At 40.3% G+C, this 18,739-nt stretch overlaps 1 protein-coding gene across 1 annotated transcript in view; it reads right to left on the bottom strand.

The window, feature by feature from the left end:
- The window catches only part of LOC134315296 (mineralocorticoid receptor-like), a 68,224-nt gene that overhangs the window by 32,421 nt on the left and 17,064 nt on the right, over positions 1-18,739 (bottom strand). Inside the window, exons 3-4 of the mRNA XM_062996384.1 lie at positions 7,597-7,713; positions 5,441-5,731 (exon numbers count right to left, since the gene is read on the bottom strand). Coding sequence (XP_062852454.1) covers positions 5,441-5,731; positions 7,597-7,713 — 408 coding nt within the window. The remainder of the gene's footprint in view (positions 1-5,440; positions 5,732-7,596; positions 7,714-18,739) is intronic.

Below are 18,739 nucleotides of genomic sequence, written 5' to 3'. Positions count from 1 at the left end.
TTGGTCATTTATGCCATTTTGGCCTTTAAAACAAACATGAAGACTGAGCAGGTTTATTTAAGCTTGATAATGCTTGATTGAGAGACGGTGTGAGAGATGAATTGGTACTCTCTTTCCTCTTGTGTGACTAGGTGGTAAAAAACCCACCACAACCCTGACCAAAGTAAAGCAAGAATATTAGCTGAAGAATGTTATTCAGGTGTTCCAGTTTCCTTCCACCTTTCAAAAATGCCAGCAAGTAAACTAGCTAAAGTAAACTTGCATCCTGTCATGTGTTCCTGCCTTGTTTCCACTGATTCTGGGTGACACCAAACCTGTCCTGAATAGAAATGATTTGGCTGTTTTTGTAATTGGACAGGTAGCACCACAGTAGCATCATGTGTAGCCCTGTACCTGAAAGAATTAGGGAATGAATCAAATATGCAGGAGGTTTACCCAAAGTAGGACAATACTGTCCTGGTGTTCTACAAAAACAATACAACTAAAAAGGGAACTGATGAAAGTAAGTTGTGGCCAGAACAACGGAAACCAATGAAAGTATCGAAAAAAATGCACATTAAGCACCCGCAGCACAAAGAATCAGAATCAGAATAAGAACTGTTCGTCACAATTGGGCCAGCTACTCGATCCACTAACATGCAGCAACCGATTCTCCAAAACACAAAGAGAGAGGAAACTATAGAATGCCTTTATTTGTCATATATACAGTGCATATACAGCCATTGTACAGCGCCCCTGGAGTAAAGAGGGTTATGGGCCTTGCTCAAGGGCCCAACAGTGGCTGCATGGCAGAGCTGAGATTCAAGCTCTCAACCTTTTAGTTGATAGCCCAAAGCTCTACCCACTACGCTACCACTGTCCTGACCACTATAAAAGTAACTATAAATGGAGCGGGGCAGCCACTTCACCGGCTGAAGCAGCCATCGTCCAGCATGAATTCATCTGTGCACTTCACCCGCCCCCCCACCCCCCCCTTTCAGGTTGAATTGGTCGTGATGACGGAAAAATTGCTGTCGCACCGGCTAAGTTCTTTGGAAAGAAGATAGAGAGTGCCGACATTTGCACTGGCGGAAAACCAGACTAGACTGATCTCGGAATTACTGCTTCAGAGACAAAAAGCCAGGAACTTTTCGGGGAGGAAACCGTGATTATATAGACCTACCTTGAATTAAAACCTCAAATTAACACAGCAGAGACTGTCAGTTGAAGAAACCGAGACTATCAGTCATCTGCATTAATGGCATGGCAAGTGGGCATGATACTGTAATATGCAACCCCCTGCCAAGCTATACTGAAGGTGGGCCTTTTACAAACAACAGCATATTCCAAATGTGGCGTGTCAGGACTACAGGAGAGTTGATTGGGAAAGTAAGCATGGAAAAATGTTCCATGTTTGTATCATGTCAAAGCATTTTTCCTGCATTACCTATAAAATAATAAAACTATAGCAATACTCTCATAAACCCATTCTTGGGATAGGCTCTGGATTCACTGCAGCTATCAAGTTACTCCATCAATGCTAAATAATAAAACTTTTCTCTTAAAACTAGGCGTCCTTCATGTAGCTTGCACTCCTGATCTCAGCACGAGTGTCTGAAAGTCAGCGAGGCTCAGTTTATCCCCCCGTCTGTTCGACTTTCTATTTTTACATCTGGATAGAGTGAGCAAACACCCTGGGATTTAATAATTGCAATACAACAAATGGTTTCTCCGTGGGGGAGAGTTTAACGGCTACAGTACAGTACACGACTGTTCCCCCACCTCACATTCACCCCACGGTAACGACAACTTACTGTATAAGAGGAATATACAGACCAGCTCCCTGATCAGACTGATTAGTGATTATCGGAGGTGGTGACTGACATTATCAGGACAGAAAAATTACTGTTACTGTAAGGTGCTTTTTACAGACACACTTTGCTTGCACTGCTGATTTCATGTCAATTGTGTTTTTGTTTTAGAAGGCTGTGGGAACAATGCAGAAATATTTCTAGGTTTAAACATACACTGATCAGGGATAACATTAAAACCACCACCTTGTTTCTACACTCACTCTCTATTTTATCAGCTCCACTTACCATATAGAAGCACTTTGTAGTTCTACAATTACTGACTGTAGTCCATCTGTTTCTCTACATACTCTTTAGCCTGCTTTCATGCTGTTCTTCAATGGTCAGGACCCCCACAGGACCACTACAGAGCAGGTATTATTTAGGTGGTGGATGATTATCAGCACTGCAGTGACAATGACATGGTGGTGGTGTGTTAGTGTGTGTTGTGCTGGTATGAGTGGATCAGACACAGCAGCACTGCTGAAGTTTTTTAAATACCGTGTCCACTCACTGTCCACTCTATTAGACACTCCTACCCGGTTGGTGCCCCTTGTAGATGTAAAGTCAGAGACGATCGCTCATCTACTGCTGCTGTTTGAGTTGGTCATCTTCTAGACCTTCATCAGTGTTCATAGGACGCTGCCCATGGGGCGCTGTTGGCTAGGTGTTTTTGGTTGGTGGACTATTCTCAGTCCAGCAATGACAGTGAGGTGTTTAAAAACTCCAGCAGCACTGCTGTGTCTTATCCACTCATACCAGCACAACACGCACTAACACACAACCACCATGTCAGTGTCACTGCAGTGCTGAGAATGACCCATGACCCAAATAATACCTACTCTGTAGTGGTCCTGGGAGAGTCCTGACCATTGAAGAACAGCATGGGGCTAACAAAGCATGCACAGAAACAGATGGACTACAGTTAATATATGGTAAGCGGAGCTGATAAAATGGACAGTAAGTGTAGAAACAAGGAGGTGGTTTTAATGTTATAGCTGATCGCTGTATTATTGAAGTACTTTATAGTTATTTGGCCCCTGCAGTTACATTACTATTATTATAACTTCAGACTCACATTCAAGTCATTGTCATTTCATTTGAACATTTCATTGTCATTACAGCTGGTGTAGAACACAATATAAGCAGCTCTCTTTTGTTGTATTCTCACCTTGTGCACAGTGATTAGGTGATAAGGAACCCACTGTGACCCTGACCAAAATAAAGCAAGAATAATAGCTATTAGAATAGAATATTATCCGGTTTTCCTTTCACGTTCCAAAAAAAGTAAACTAGCCTTTCGAAACTGATTTACAATAGGGCTTGTACAATAGGGAATTGAATATGACTTGATTGGGAGATAAAGGTGGAAAATCCAGAAAAAAGGAACACACTACTGTCTATGTACACCCTGCATGTTGCTGCACTGTATTGTCCTTCACTGTACTGCACTATATATTAATATACACTGGCTTTCTGTAGCTGCCCACATTCAGTTTAAAACACTGATGCTCGCCTACAAAGCCAAAAAATGGACCAGCCTCAAGCTATTTGAGAGAACTAATAAAACCCCGCTCTGTACCATGCAACCTTCGAGCCACTAGTCTTGCTTGTCTTGATCCTTCATCCAGAACTCGAGGAAGACAAACATCAAGGCTCTTTTCTGTACCAGCACCCAAGTGGTGGAACCAACTTCCTCTGTCTGTTCGTACATCTGAGCGTTTTACTGTCTTCAAAAGACAACTAAAGACCCACCTCTTTAATAAGCACTTAGACTGAGCAATAACATGCACTTACTAACCTTTATAAAGCAAGAATAAAAGCCAAAGTATATTATCCGTTTTCCTTCCACATTGCAAAAAATGCCAGGAAGTAAACTAGCTATTCAAAACTGATTTACAATAGAGATTTACAATAGGAATAGGGATTTACAGTAGGGCATTGGATATAACTTGATTGGGAGATAAAGGGGGGAAAATCCAGAAAAAAGGATCACTGTACTGCATAATATACACTCTGGTTGTCAACTCTACCTTACAGATAGATGAAGATATACTTTATTTGTCATATATACATATACAGGTGCATAGTACAATGAAATTCTTTCTTCGCATATCCCAGCTTGTTTGGAAGCTGGGGTCAGAGCGCAGGGTCAGCCACCTTACGGCGCCCCTGGAGCAGACAGGTTTAAGGGTCTTGCTCAAGGGCCCAACAGTGGATGCATAGCAGATCCTGGATTTGAACCGCTAATCTTCTGGTTGATAGCCCAAAGCTCTACCCACTAGGCTACCACTGTCCCAAATAAAAACACCCTGCCGTGACCCGGATGTTGTTACAGCATGTTGCTGCACTGTACCGTCCTTTACTGTACTCTACTGTACTGCACTATACATTACTAAACACTGGCTTCCTGTGGCTGCGGCATGCAGTTTAAAACAATGATGCTCACCTACAAAGCCAAAAATGGACCAGTCCCAAGCTACCCTAGAGAACTAATAAAACCCCACTCTGTACCACGTAAACTTTGAGCCACCAACTAGTCTTGCTCCTCCTTCCAGAGCTCGAGTAAGAGACGCATCAAGGTTCTTTTTTGTACCAGCACCCAAGTGGTGGAACAAACCTCTCACTGTTTTCAAAAGACGACCCTAAGCACTTAGACTCAGGAATAACATGCACTTACTAACCTTCTATAGCATCTTATTAAAATTTTTTTTATCTTGGACTGCTGTTTACTCCAACTATAGTGAGGAAATGTTTCATGTGTAACCCTCGTATTTTACAACACACTTGTGTCCCTGTTCAGGACTATATTGGGGGCCATAAAGGGCCCAACAGTGGCAACCTGGCAGTAGTGGGGCTTAAACCAGTGACCTTTTGATTACCAGTCCACCACCTTACCTTACCTTATTTATTGTGGATTGATATTCTGCTTTTCTTTGTTATTTACACTGATACTGTACTAGTGAATTTAGTTACTTTAGTTAGTTTACTTAACATTACTGTCTGAGCAGTGGCAACCTGGCAGTAGGGGGTCTTGAACCAGCAACCTTTCGATTACTAGTCCACTACCTTACCCGCTAGGCTACAACTGCCCTAGATGTTTAAGTTACAGTGGATCAATCGTTCACATATTTGATCTGGCACAGTTTTTACACCGGATGCCCTTCCTGCCAGAAGCTCTCCTGTTTATCCAGGCATGGGACATGCACTAAGGATTCACCAGTATGCCTTTCCCAATGGTTAGGTTTATATAACAGCCCAGCCTGGGATTGGAACCCTTGGTACACAGATCTTGCTGTTACAAGCAGTTACAAGTATGTACAAACACACATTATATGACTATTTCACTAAAATGAATTTTAATCCACTGTACTTTTGTTTTTGGAGAACTTGCTGAACTTTAACATACTTTACAGACAGTGTGGAGGCTCAGTTTGACAAACATACTTGGCTTTAAAATGAGACAAACTCATATGTTCTTAACTTGTTTATCAGCTGCTGCATATATGCAGTATTAATAACAGAACAAAATCCTCCTGCTGAATATCAGGAGCAGTATTTCTCAGTTCTATATTCTGTGATTCAAAGCTGAAGGTTGGTGTGAATCGTACCTGGAAGTACTTTGGCCCACTTGACAACTCGCACCATCTGCTTGCCGGCAAGTTTGTTGAGGCTGGTGAGCAGGTGATCGGTGGTGTCGGGCAGGGTGTTATCGTAGCCGGCGAACACAACCTCGGGCTCGATAAGCTCCAGCACGCTGCAGACAGACGGGGAGAGGAAGGGAGCGATGGAGGCGCCACGGGGAACCAGAGCCATGTTTGAGTTCAGCTCCTTCTCCGAGCTCTGCAGAGACGAGTCCTCACTGACGCTCTTCACTTTACCCAGCTTCTTTGACTTCCGTGCTGTAGAGGGAAATAATGATCAGGTTAAAAAAAATTATTTAGATTAAAATTAATCATTTACATTTAGTCTGGTTGTTATTAATAATTCTGGATATTTTTGACGTAAGACTGCAAGGGACAGTTTGTTTAACCTAGTGCCTTGCTGTGGTGTAAAAAACTATGTTATACACAGTGGAGTCACATTATTATGACCACTTCCTATTTTCAACAATGGCAGTGTTCCTTATAAAGGAAGTCATGTTTCGTGAGCTGGCCTGGTGGGTATACACGGTGTGCAATAGACTGTCTGTCTTCCCTGGGGCAAATAGGACCCTCAGCAAGATAATGCGACATATCACACGGCTAGAAATGTCCAACTTTGGTTGGAAGATCATGACCAAGACTTCCCAGTACTACCCTGGCTCTTTAATTTCCCAGACATGAACTCAATTGAGTATCTGTAGGACCACCTTGATCGTCGTGTTTGACTATGGGTCCTCCCCCACGCCCCCTCCAGCAGCTGTGGGATGCACTGCAGTCAGCATGGTTTCAGATACCTGTGACAACCTGCCAGGACCTTATTGAGTCACTCCCAGCCCGTCTAGCTGCTGTGTGTGCTGCACATGGAGGTTACTCTGGATATTAGCTGGTGGTCATAATAATGTGACTCGACTGTGTAAATGTGTTGTCTCAGTCGAGTTGTTATTATGTGTTTAGTTTTCCCCGTGTGTTTATTGTTACAATGTTTACTACATTGTAGGTGTTCAGGGTTAAGATTAGGGTTTAGGATTAGAGTAGTGGTATTCAAACACTGACCCTAATATGTTTAAAATAAGAAACAACCTTTCTGATATTGATGCTAAAAAACCATGTGTTTATAACATTAGGGTTAGATTATTACTATGCTCTTCTCACTGGATGCTTTGGTGGATCCATGAACAAAATCCAGTTGGTTTATTTATATTATTAGGTTTTTAATGTCATGTTTTACACACTTTGGTTACATGACAGAACAGGTATTCAAGTCTTTAATGTCAAACACAGTCATGGACAATTATGTATCTCAAGTTCACCTTACTTGTATGTCTTTGGACTGTTGGAGGAAACCCAAGCAGACACGAGGACAACATGCAAACTCCACCCACAAAGGACCCGGACTGCTCCATTTGGTAATCAAACACAGGACCTTCTTGCTGTAAGGTGACAGTGCTACCCACTGAGCCACCATGCCGTCTCCAATTGGTTTAAAATGCAGCAGCTCGAGTGCTAACTAGAACTAGAAAGTTGGATCATTTTAGTCCTGTTCTATGTTTTTTCACCTGCACAAGACGAGTTCATACGGGGCTCAGTCTTGCACACTGAGAGTCACGCACTGATCCTTTTATCCTCTGTCTCTGTGCAGGCGTCATTGATCATCCAGTAGAGGGCGTAATTGCATTAGTTATGCGGAATCCCCACTGATACTCACACTACAGACGAGACAATCATTGTTCGTGTAGCACCCAGCCTGCCGGTAGCAAAGCTGAGATTCGAACTCACAAGTTTGAGATGTCAGCTCTGGTGTGGTAGTGTGTTTTACCCCTGTGCCACCTGGGCACCATGAATGAATGTTTATCTACGAAATATTTTCCCCAAACTATTTTTGACACGTACATGCACCAACGTCTGTTAAAATGTGCTGTCTTCTTCTACAAAAATAGACATTTGTTAACAGATAAACAGCTCAGTGCGTCATCAGTGTTTCATTTTAAACAGTCTTCTAATGTTTAAATGTTCTTATGAGACTCCATCATTACTAAGTGATCCACGTGAAGTCAGACATTTCCCGCTGAGAGTTTGTTTGTTTTTTTATAGTTTGGCAGAGGTGGATTGTTTGTAAAGATTACCTCCCAGATTCATCCCCGCCTGGAGACACTTTCGTACTCGGCATGCCGGACAGTTTTTCCGACGGATTTTGTCGATGATACAGTCGTTCCTCCCAGCACAGAGGTAGTTGTGCTGACCTGGAAAGAGAGAGAAGGAGATTATTAAACCAATAAAGAACAACTCCGGCGTTACGGATGCAACTTTTAAACTCATACAGACGTTTATTGTGTTTTATTGCACAGCTAACAGACCTACTTATTTGACCTCTCAAGAGGAAACAAAGCTTATTTGTAAAAGATTTCTATTTTAAATTAGTATAATGTTTAGTACACAGACTTTTCTAGTGGTTCAAGTTTGGAATTAAATTTTAGCAGTTATTTGATTTTTCTTCATGACACAATTTGTTGTTTTATTTTTTATTTTTTTACTGAAATTTAATGTAATACTTTGTTCCACTTAACATCAGTTTGTAGTTTTTTTTTTCTTTTCAATTTCCAGTTCCCTTTTGTGATTTTACCAACCCTTGAAGCACAGGCAATCTGGCAAAAGAACACCAGAATACAGAATATCACTCACCCCGTCCTGCCAGTGGTGGATTCCCACACAGAGCCATACCACATACAGCACATGTTAAACCCGTGGCCCGCGAGTGCTTAAAAGACGTATGATTGTCTTAAAATACACTGTAATATCATACATAAACTACATCTCCCACAATGCATGCCGATTTTGTGACCCGCAAAATGACCGCATCCCACCACTAGATGGCGGTGTTTCCACATCAGCACATCAAGGCAGTTTTTCAACAAGTGATGTTGAGAAATATTTACAAATAATCCCAAAATGTCTAAGAAGAGAAAATTGAAGCAGAAGGAAGAGAATTTAATGAAAGATGGAAAAGTGAAAACAAGTTTGTGCTTCAAGAAGAAAAACCGGTACGTCTCTTGTGTTATGAGGCCGTGTCTGTGGTAAAGGTGTACAATATAAATGTAGATATACATTATAAATATACATTTGACACCAAACACAGAATTTAGCCTTCAAGAAAAACATCAAATTGTCCAAGACTGGAATCACAGCAGGATACATTACAGTCAGCCCATTGAGGGCCACCATAATGCATATGTGGCCCTAGGTAAAAATGAGTTTGACATACTTGACATACAGAGAGACACACTATATCTTATGTGATTCCCCCATTAAACAGTCTGGAGCCTAGACCAGTCCAGAAGATCTCATATCACAGTGATAGTGAAGAGAAACCCCAACTGATCTGTTCTGATTCCTCTCTCAGACATGGCTAATTAAGTCTGTTAGACGTTTCACTAGGTTGGTGGCAAGCACTGCTGAGATTCGGTAGTGAGCTAGAGTATCAGACCGCTGTGCCACCCGAGCGCCCAACTGTTTTTAGTGTTTAATATTTTAGTTTAAATTCTTATGGTACAAAAAAGACATTATACAAAAAATTCAGTACATCAGTGCTTTGAAACGCTTCCAAGAAAACAGAATCAAATGGTAAGCCTATTTCTAAAACCTTTCTTTGGAGGATTTTGTCCAGACTTGTTTTCAACGTTCTTTACAGCCAAACTTGTAAACCAAAGCACGAAAGTCATATCACAGTCATAGTGAAGAGAAACCCCATCTGATGTGTCCTCTCTCAGACATGGCTAATTGTGTCTGTTAGACATTTGGCTAGGTTGGTAGCAAGCACTGCTGAGATTCAGTACTGAGCTAGGGTATCAGACCGCTGCGCCACCCGAACACCCAACTGTTTATAGTGTTTAATATTTTATTTCAAATTCTTATGGTACAAATAAGAAATTATACAAAATACATCAGTGCTTTGAAACACTTTCAAGAAAACAGAATCAAACGGTAAGCCTATTTCTAAAACATTTCTTAGGAACGTTCTTTACAGCCAAACTTTTTTCAAAATTTCCCCAGACATCTAATTTTCATTGAGATCATGGCTAGTGACCATGGCTTACCCATCATATCACACTAATAGTGAAGAGAAACCCCATCTGATCTGTTCTGATTCCTCCCTCAGACATGCATAATTGTGTCTGTTAGACGTTCAGCTAGGTTGGTAGCAAGCACTGCTGAGATTCGGTAGTAAGCTAGAGTATCAGACCACTGTGCTACCCGAGCGCCCAACTGTTTATAGCTTTTAATTTTAATTTTATTGTTAGAATTCTTATAGTACAAATAAGAAATTATACAAAATACATCAGTGCTTTTAAGAAAACAGAATCAAATTATAAGCCTATTTCTAAAACATTTCTTTGGAAGATTTGGTCCACACTTTCAACGTTCTTTACAGCCAAGCTTTTCCCAGACATCTAATTTTCATAGAGGTCATGGCTAGTGACCATGGCTTACCCTATAACGGGGGGCGAGTACCTGTACAGGGAGGTGCGACCTTACGAGATTTTTTAACTAAAACTAAAGCAATTCATTTTTCACCCACAGGAGACATATTTGATTGGTCTCGCTGATCACGCACACTCGTACGTTTAATGTTATCCAGCTCAGTCCGAAAAAAAAAGGATCGTTGGCTAGCAAACTTAAAAATAGGGCTAACAGTGAAGAATGGTGACAAAAACAATGACTGCTGTTATAGGATGTGTGTGTGTCTTTAAGAAAGGTGTATAGTTGGAGATACTCTGTTCACAATATCGCTACAAGTGATTCAGGAGTCGATTCGTATAGAGTGAAGAGTTTCTCTACTCAGTCATCTCTCAGTTTTTACTGTTATTAATGAACGCTGCGGTTTTAAATAAACACCAGCTACTACAGAACATTTTGTGTGACTCGCTGTCTTTACAGGTGGGAGGCTGCATTAAACTGGCTATTACCACAGAGCGGTAGCCAAGTCAGACTCGTTCTGAGTTAAAAGTTATCTCTCCTTAGTTTTCTGTCAGTCAAAGCAGAGAATCCTGAACTAGCAAACTTAGCATTGATGTACTTTTGCTTCCACTTGGCTCTGTGTAGCAACGATTTTTGCTCTCATCTACATCAAAAGCAAGAACCGCTTATGATTTACAACTAGCTGTAACTAATATTGAACCACAAATTTCTATAATGCGTTTGCAGAAACAGGCTCAGCTGTCGCATTAAATAAGATCAGGCTGTATTATCTTTTTGAAGTAAATATTTCAATCAGCAAAATAGTAGGGCTGTCACGCGATTACAAATTTTAATCGAGATTAATTGCGATTAAAGAATCAAATTAATCGTGATTAATCACCTGCAAAAATAACAAAGCACAATTTAAACACATTTTTATTGCAAGAACATGTTTACCAATAAAAAATGAATAAAATTATGATCAAATTATTAAATCTAAATTATTTTTTGAAAGCCAGCCAATGCCTGTACAGAGTTGTTAACAGCTACCCATCTTTCAGCCAGTTATTTAAAATGAGCCCCAGTGCAAAAAAACAAAACAATTTTGGCCCCCTCAACAAATTGCATATGCTGATAGCTGATCAGAATGAATTAAAAGTACTCACTCAGAAGTTAGACTTCAAGTCCAAATTCCTGCCTCTGGTATTTTTAATGCACAGTTTTAGTTTTTTTAATTTTACTTAACGAAAATATTGTAATATAATAATAACGACCTGGCGAGTGCAGCCAATCGTAAACTATGTTAAAGCGTCTACAGTCCATTGCAATCCATTTAACACCAGTGTTTGTAATGTTCCCACGATGTGTACAGTTCATGGTCTTTCCATCCAAATTCCTCTAAAATAAGTCTGAGTCTGAGCTAATTTAGCCTGTATGTTTAATCCATGCGTGCAGATGCCTGAGACAAATGTGATCTTTGACCAAAGATGACATTAAAGTGTCCATTAATAACTGTAATTTTGTGTAGTGATGATTTCTCATGCTTTTTGAAAACAAAAAGTTTCATTATTTAAAATACCCTATATATCACAATCTGAAGCAGCAGCAGCTCGAGTAATTTGTAGCTGGAAAAGATTGGTTATCGCTACAGTATAAACACAATGTTGCTGTGTTAAAGCAGCGCAAATTACCACAGAGACACATATTTACGTGGCACAAACACAGCCCAATAAAAATAGTCTGATAAAAATTTTTAATCTCGATTAATTTTTTTAATCACGATTAAAGTTTTAACGTGTTATTTGCGTTAATTAATGCAATTACCGACAGCCCTAGTAAAATTTTATTTTAATTTCCTTTGGTGTTGCTAATATAGTTTGTTTTTATTGTTATCATCAAAACATGTTATAATAAACCTGCATATACCTTAAATAGGTACATAAAATGTACACTTGTTACAAATACAAATTACATCAGTGCTTTGAAACACTTCCAAGAAAATGGAATCAAATGGTAAGCCTATTTCTCAAACATTTCTTTAGAAGATTTTGTCCAGACTTGTTTTCAACGTTCTTTACAGCCAAACTTGTAAACATTTCCCCAGACATCTCATTTTCATAGAGATCATGGTTAGTGACCATGGCTTACCCTATAAGACGACTGCTCCTGCTATTCTACATTAGGCAAATTTATCCACACTGTTTAGTCTCAGTGCTTTTTCTCTCTCAGACTCTCTCTTACTGTATCTCTGTATCTCTCTCGCCCCTTTTTCTGTTTCCCACTAAATTCCTACCCATCTCTTCCTCCTGTGTGAACATTTTTTCTGTATAATTTTTCTTTCTGAACTTGCTCAGGCCGAGGCTCTCCACAGAGCTCAGGGATTTTTGGCCCGGGCTGAGTTGGCACTGCCAGAAAAGCCCAGGATCTGCTTTGGAAGAGCAATGGCAGCTGTAACTCTGCCACTATTTTTGGCTCGGTCATGTGACTCGTTACATAAGCCCATTTTTCTTGCTCTGAAAAAACAGTAAACTGCGACACACAGGAAGTACAACACAACCCCACCTCTCATGTCCTCCCTGTTCATCTCATCCTAACCTCCCCCACCTTTTCCATTGCTCCAGCTCAGATCCAGATCAGACCTGAAATCCATTTACACCTCTTAAGCCACAGTGCTGAGCTCTTCTATAAAGCCTGTTAATCATTACCCAGAAAGAGGGGAATGTAAATACTAGTATGTTTGCCCTGTGTCTGTCAGGAGAGTGAGACAGTAGGGTTTGGTTTTATCTGGATGTTGCGTATTTGTTCATCATCACAAATGTGTTCAAAAAAGTGTAATGGTCACGACAAACTCTCTGGTGAATTGTTGCTAACATATGCTTTAAAAAACAAGACTAAGAGTAAATTAAAGCTAAGACTTGGCTTGCAGGGCCAGACTTTATTTTAAATGAAAAGTCTGGAGAAACTGGAGTTGGATGAAGGACAACATCCTGAATGGGGCAGCTCGAAAGCAATATACAGCCAGTGGTTAACAGTATAGTACAACTGATTAACAGTATGGAGCCACTGGTCTACAGTAAAGATCCCATGGTTAACAGTATGAAGACACTGGTATAAAGTATGGAGCCACTGGTTAACAATATGGATATGTTGGCAAACAGTATAGAGCCACTGTTTAACAGTATGGAGACAGTGGTTAACAGTATGGAGCTAGTGGTTAAGAGTATGGAGACAGTGGTTAACAGAATGGTGACAGTGGTTAACAGTATGGAGACACTGGTTACAGTATTTAGACAGTGGTTAACAGTATATAGCCAGTGGTTAACAGTATGGAGACACTGCTATACAGTATAGAGCCACTGGTTAACAGTATTTAGACAGTGGTTAACATTATAGAGCTAGTGGTTAACAGTATGGCGACAGTGGTTAACAGTATTGAGACAGTGGTTAACAGTATAGTACAACTGATTAACAGTATGAAGCCACTGGTATACAGTATAGAGCCACTGGTTAACAGTATGGAGTCACTGGTATACAGTATAGAGCTCATGGTTAACAGTATGGAGACAGTGGTCAACAGTATGGAGCCACTGGTTAACAGTATGAAGCCACTGGTATATAGTATGGAGCCACTGGTTAACAGTATGGAGACAGTGGTTAACAGTATATAGCCACTGGTAAACAGTATAGAGCCAGTGGTTAACAGTATTTAGACAGTGGTTAACAGTATAGTACAACTGATTAACAGTATGGAGCCACTGGTCTACAGTAAAGATCCCATGATTAACAGTATGGAGCCACTGGTTAACAATATGGATATGTTGGCAAACAGTATAGAGCCACTGTTTAACAGTATGGAGACAGTGGTTAACAGTATGGAGCTAGTGGTTAAGAGTATGGAGACAGTGGTTAACAGAATGGCGACAGTGGTTAACAGTATGGAGACACTGGTTACAGTATTTAGACAGTGGTTAACAGTATATAGCCAGTGGTGAACAGTATGGAGACACTGCTATACAGTATAGAGCCACTGGTTAACAGTATTTAGACAGTGGTTAACATTATAGAGCTAGTGGTTAACAGTATGGCAACAGTGGTTAACAGTATTGAGACAGTGGTTAACAGTATAGTACAACTGATTAACAGTATGAAGCCACTGGTATACAGTATAGAGCCACTGGTTAACAGTATGGAGTCACTGGTATACAGCTCATGGTTAACAGTATGGAGACAGTGGTCAACAGTATGAAGCCACTGGTATATACAGTAGTATGGAGCCACTGGTTAACAGTATGGAGACAGTGGTAAACAGTATAGAGCCAGTGGTTAACAGTATTTAGACAGTGGTTAACAGTATGGAGAAAGTGGTTAACAGTACAGAGCCAGTGGTTAACAGTATAGGACTGCTAGTAAACAGAATATAGTAAAAGGTAAAAAGTATGGAGCAACTAGTAAACAGTAAAGAGCCAGTGGTAAGAAGTATGGAGCTGGCGGTTAACAGTATCGAGCCACTGGTTAACTGATAAACAGCATTGAGTCACTGGTAAACGGTATAGAGCCAGTGGTAAACAGTATGGAGCTGGTAGTTAAGAGTATAAAGCCACTAGTTAACAGTACAGCACAACTGATTAACAGTATGGAGCCACTGGTAAACATTATAGAGTTCTGGTAAACAGTAAACATCCAGATGTTAACAGTATAGAGCCAATGTTAAACTGTATAGAGTTGCTGGTCAACAGTACAGAGTTGATGGTAAACAGTATAGTGTTGTTGATGAACAGTATAGAACTAACAGTAAACATTCAAGAGTTGCTGGTAAACAATACAGAGCCACTGGTATACTGTTTAGAGCCGGCGGTTATCAGTATAGAGCCAATGTCACTACAGAGTTGCTGGTCAACAGTACAGAGTCGATGGTAAACAGTATAAAGCAGCTAACTAGTCAAACCATGCCTTTATTGATCCCATGTTGTACAAAGAGGCTCAGTCTTGCTGGATCATGAAAAGGTTTTAACCAAACTGTTGCCTTAAAGTTGGAAGCATTACTAAAATAAACGATTTTGTGGAACTTGTAAATAGGGTGGCCAGCCGTCCGGCTTTAGGTTGGACAGTCCGGTTTTTCAGATGCCAGTCCTCCACCCATGCAACGCTAGGACGGACACTTAAAATCCTCCTTTTGGAGTGAACTGGTTACATTTTTGATCATCATTGGCTCAGGTACATGTCAAAAGAAATGCTTTGTATTTAATTGGTTTAACAGCCTCACTTGACTGCTTATAGTGCTACCTATTCTGGGCGGACCCTCTAAATGCTAGTCTGTGATTGGGTGGTTGAATTTCGCCCGCTCGCTCTGTTCTGCATACACTTCTACCTGAGTCAATTAGTCAGCTCTCATGCTCAGGAACGCTGTGAGTAATTTGTTATAGAATTCTTGCTTAAATTGGTCAAAAACTCTGTTATATGGGTTATGGTTTCATTCTGTGTGTTGCAGTATCATGTCCCCCTGTTCCTGGTATGACGTATTCCTTTTAGGGGTGTAATGTCCTCCTTTTTGTGACTATGAATGTGGCCACCGTACTTGTAAAACACATTGGGTTAAACCAACATAGAGCAACTTGAGGAGTGAACGTTTTTACATTATTATTTATTCCTTGTTAGTAATTAGTAAGTAATCTCTCTGCTCATATAAACATAGCTTTACTAATTTAGAAGTACATAGAGCAGTTAGCATCTGCCAAGGTTGGGAGGAAAACCAAAACCATTAAAGCAGGTCTACCATAAATTAGAAGCTGTAGAAACATGGCTGACAACATACACAGTCAATCAAGCTTTTCTTTGGACTTAGATGCTTTCTTGCAGAAAGGAAGCCCATGCTTTTGCTTTCACTTTGTTTATGAGATCATAATAAACTTAAGTTGATTTGTAGGTCTTATTTTTTTTTTTACAAATTTACCAATACTATCCTGTGCAGCAACCCACGGCAGTGTAAAGCTTGCTTGACATTGTACAGTGTCATTCATGTTCTATCATTTACAATTACAGCATTTACCAGATGCTTTCCAATGAGATGCAGGGTTAAGGGCCTTGCTCAAGAGCCCAACAGTAGCAATTTGGCGGTGGTGGGGCTTGAACCAGCAGCATTCTGATCTAGTCTAGCAGCACAATCACTAAGCTACCACTGCCCAGCAGCTACCAGACACCATCTGACTGTCCTGACCTCTAAACATAAGGTGATAACTGACATTCTAACTTTTAGTTGCATACACCGATTAGCCATAACATTAAAACCACCTCCTTGTTTCTACACTCACTGTCCATTTTATCAGCTCCACTTACCATATAGAAGCACTTTGTAGTTCTACAATTACTAACTGTAGTTCATCTGTTTCTGTGCATGCTTTGTTAGCCCACTTTCATGCTGATCTTCAATGGTCAGGACCACTACAGAGCAGGTATTATTTAGGTGGTGGATCATTCTCAGCACTGCAGTGACAATGACATGGTGGTGGTGTGATAGTGTGTGTTGTGCTGGTATGAGTGGATCAGACACAGCAGCGCTGCTGGAGGTTTTAAATACCGTGTTCACTCACTGTCCACTCTATTAGACACTCCTACCTAGTTGGTCCACCTTGTAGATGTAAAGTCAGAGACAATTGCTCATCTATTGCTGCTGTTTGAGTTGGTCATCTTCTAGACCTTCATCAGTGGTCACAGGACGCTGGGTATTTTTGATTGTTGGACTATTCTCAGTCCAGCAGTGACAGTGATGTGTTTAAAAACTCCAGCAGCGCTGCTGTGTCTGATCCACTCATACCAGCACAACACACACTAACACACCACCACCATGTCAGTGTCACTGCAGTGCTGAGAATGATCCACCACCCAAATAATACCTGCTCTGTGGTGGTCCTGTAGTGGTCCTGACTATTAAAGAACAGCATGAAAGGGGACTAACAAAGCATGCAGAGAAACAGATGGACTACAGTCAGTAATTGTAGAACTACAAAATGCTTCTATATGGTAAGTGGAGCTGATAAAATGGACAGTGAGTGAAGAAACAAGGAGGTGGTTTTAATGTTATGGCTGATCAGTAGATTTTTTTTTAATATATATTTTTTTGCCAAAGCAATCTTGGTTTAATGTTATTCAGTCATAATAAGAGAACAGCTGAAAAGCTCAGTGCTGTTAAACGTTGACTAATGATGTTAATTATCCAATAAAAGAGCATGACAAAATGTTGATACATATTACAAATGTATTGGTAAAAATATATAAATGACCTGAGTCACAAAGACATCCAGCGCTTAGCATTAGCCATTTGCTACAACTTTCCACATTAACATATAAAACATATGAGCAGCAGCAGTTAGAATCACAAGAGCCAAAGGCACATGAATCAGTTCACAACTATTTCTTTAACCACACATGTCAGATCCATTCAGTTCAGTTCCCGCTGAGTCACTGTGGCTCGCTCTAATCTGTGCTATTACTGGAGCAAAACACAACAGTTCCTCATAACCACTTTCACATTAGCTCTAAAAAACAGTGCGTAAGTATTGGCGTGCTCTAAAAAGCCCTCTTTCTACCAGGTTTACCATAACTTTCTCCCTGTCTTTTCAAACTAATCCATCAATTTCTGACAAGCCTGAATTTTTCAACATTAAGTGTCCATGAACATTACAGGACAGGACAGGACATCAGAGCTAGTAATGCTACAGCTGAAGTTTGACAAATGTCCGAAGTTTTCTGCTGCCACACAGTACATCAGATTATACACAAATGGATCAAAATACAAACTCAGAATGGAATTATTTTGAGTGACGGCAACAGACTGGTGTAAATATGTCAGGAACTTCTGGGTTCTGTGATTATTTCATACACAATGGTCTCTATGCAGTACAACATGGTGCAAAAAAAAGAAAAGACATCCAGCGAGTGGCAGTTTTGGAGACAGAAATTACTTGTTGATAAAGGAGGACAGAGGAGAATGACCAGACTGGTGTAATTATGTCGGGAACTTCTGGGTTCATGGTGACAAAAAAACATCCAGTGAATGGCAGTTCAGGAGGCAGAAATGACTTGTTGATAAGAGAGGACAGAGGGGTATGACCAAACTGGTGTAATTATGTCAGGAACTTCTAGGTTCTGAGATCATTTCACACATAATGGTCTCTATGCAGTACAACATGGTAGAAAAGAAAAAAAAAACATCCAGCGAGTGGCAGTTTTGGAGGCAGAAATGACTTGTTGATAAGAGAGAACAGAGGAGAATGACCAGACTGGTGTAATTATGTCAGGAACTTCTGGGTTTTGCGATTATTTCACACATAATGGTCACTATGCAGCACAACATGGTGAAAAAAAAAAATCCAGCTAGTGGCAGTTCTGGATGCAGAAATTACTTGTTAATAAAAGAGGATAGAGGAGAATGACCAGACTGGTTGAGACTGACAGGAAGGCAAGAGTGGGCACAGATTCACCAACCATAGACAGCTGTAGATTGAGAAATGCTGCCTGGATTAATAAATCTTGATTTTTTTTTACAGTATGCAGATAAAAGGGTCAGAATTTGGTGTAAGCAGTAAAAAAAATAAATGGACCCAAACTGTCTTGTGTCAACAGTTTATGGTGGTGTTTAGGTATTGGCATAGTTAATTTTTTTTTTTTTCATGCTTTCAAGAACTTGTGGAATCCATGACAGAGAATAAAGACCATTCTTAGCACTAACAGCATCAATGCCTGACTTCAAAAATGATCTGTTGAGTGAATGAGCACACATTTCTACAGACACACACCAAAACCTTGTGGGACACCTTT

The sequence above is a fragment of the Trichomycterus rosablanca genome, chromosome 5 (assembly GCF_030014385.1).
Source record: "Trichomycterus rosablanca isolate fTriRos1 chromosome 5, fTriRos1.hap1, whole genome shotgun sequence".
In the NCBI taxonomy this organism is placed as follows: domain Eukaryota; kingdom Metazoa; phylum Chordata; class Actinopteri; order Siluriformes; family Trichomycteridae; genus Trichomycterus; species Trichomycterus rosablanca.
Note: the sequence above shows the minus strand (reverse complement) of the source record. Positions and strands in the feature narration are given on the sequence as shown.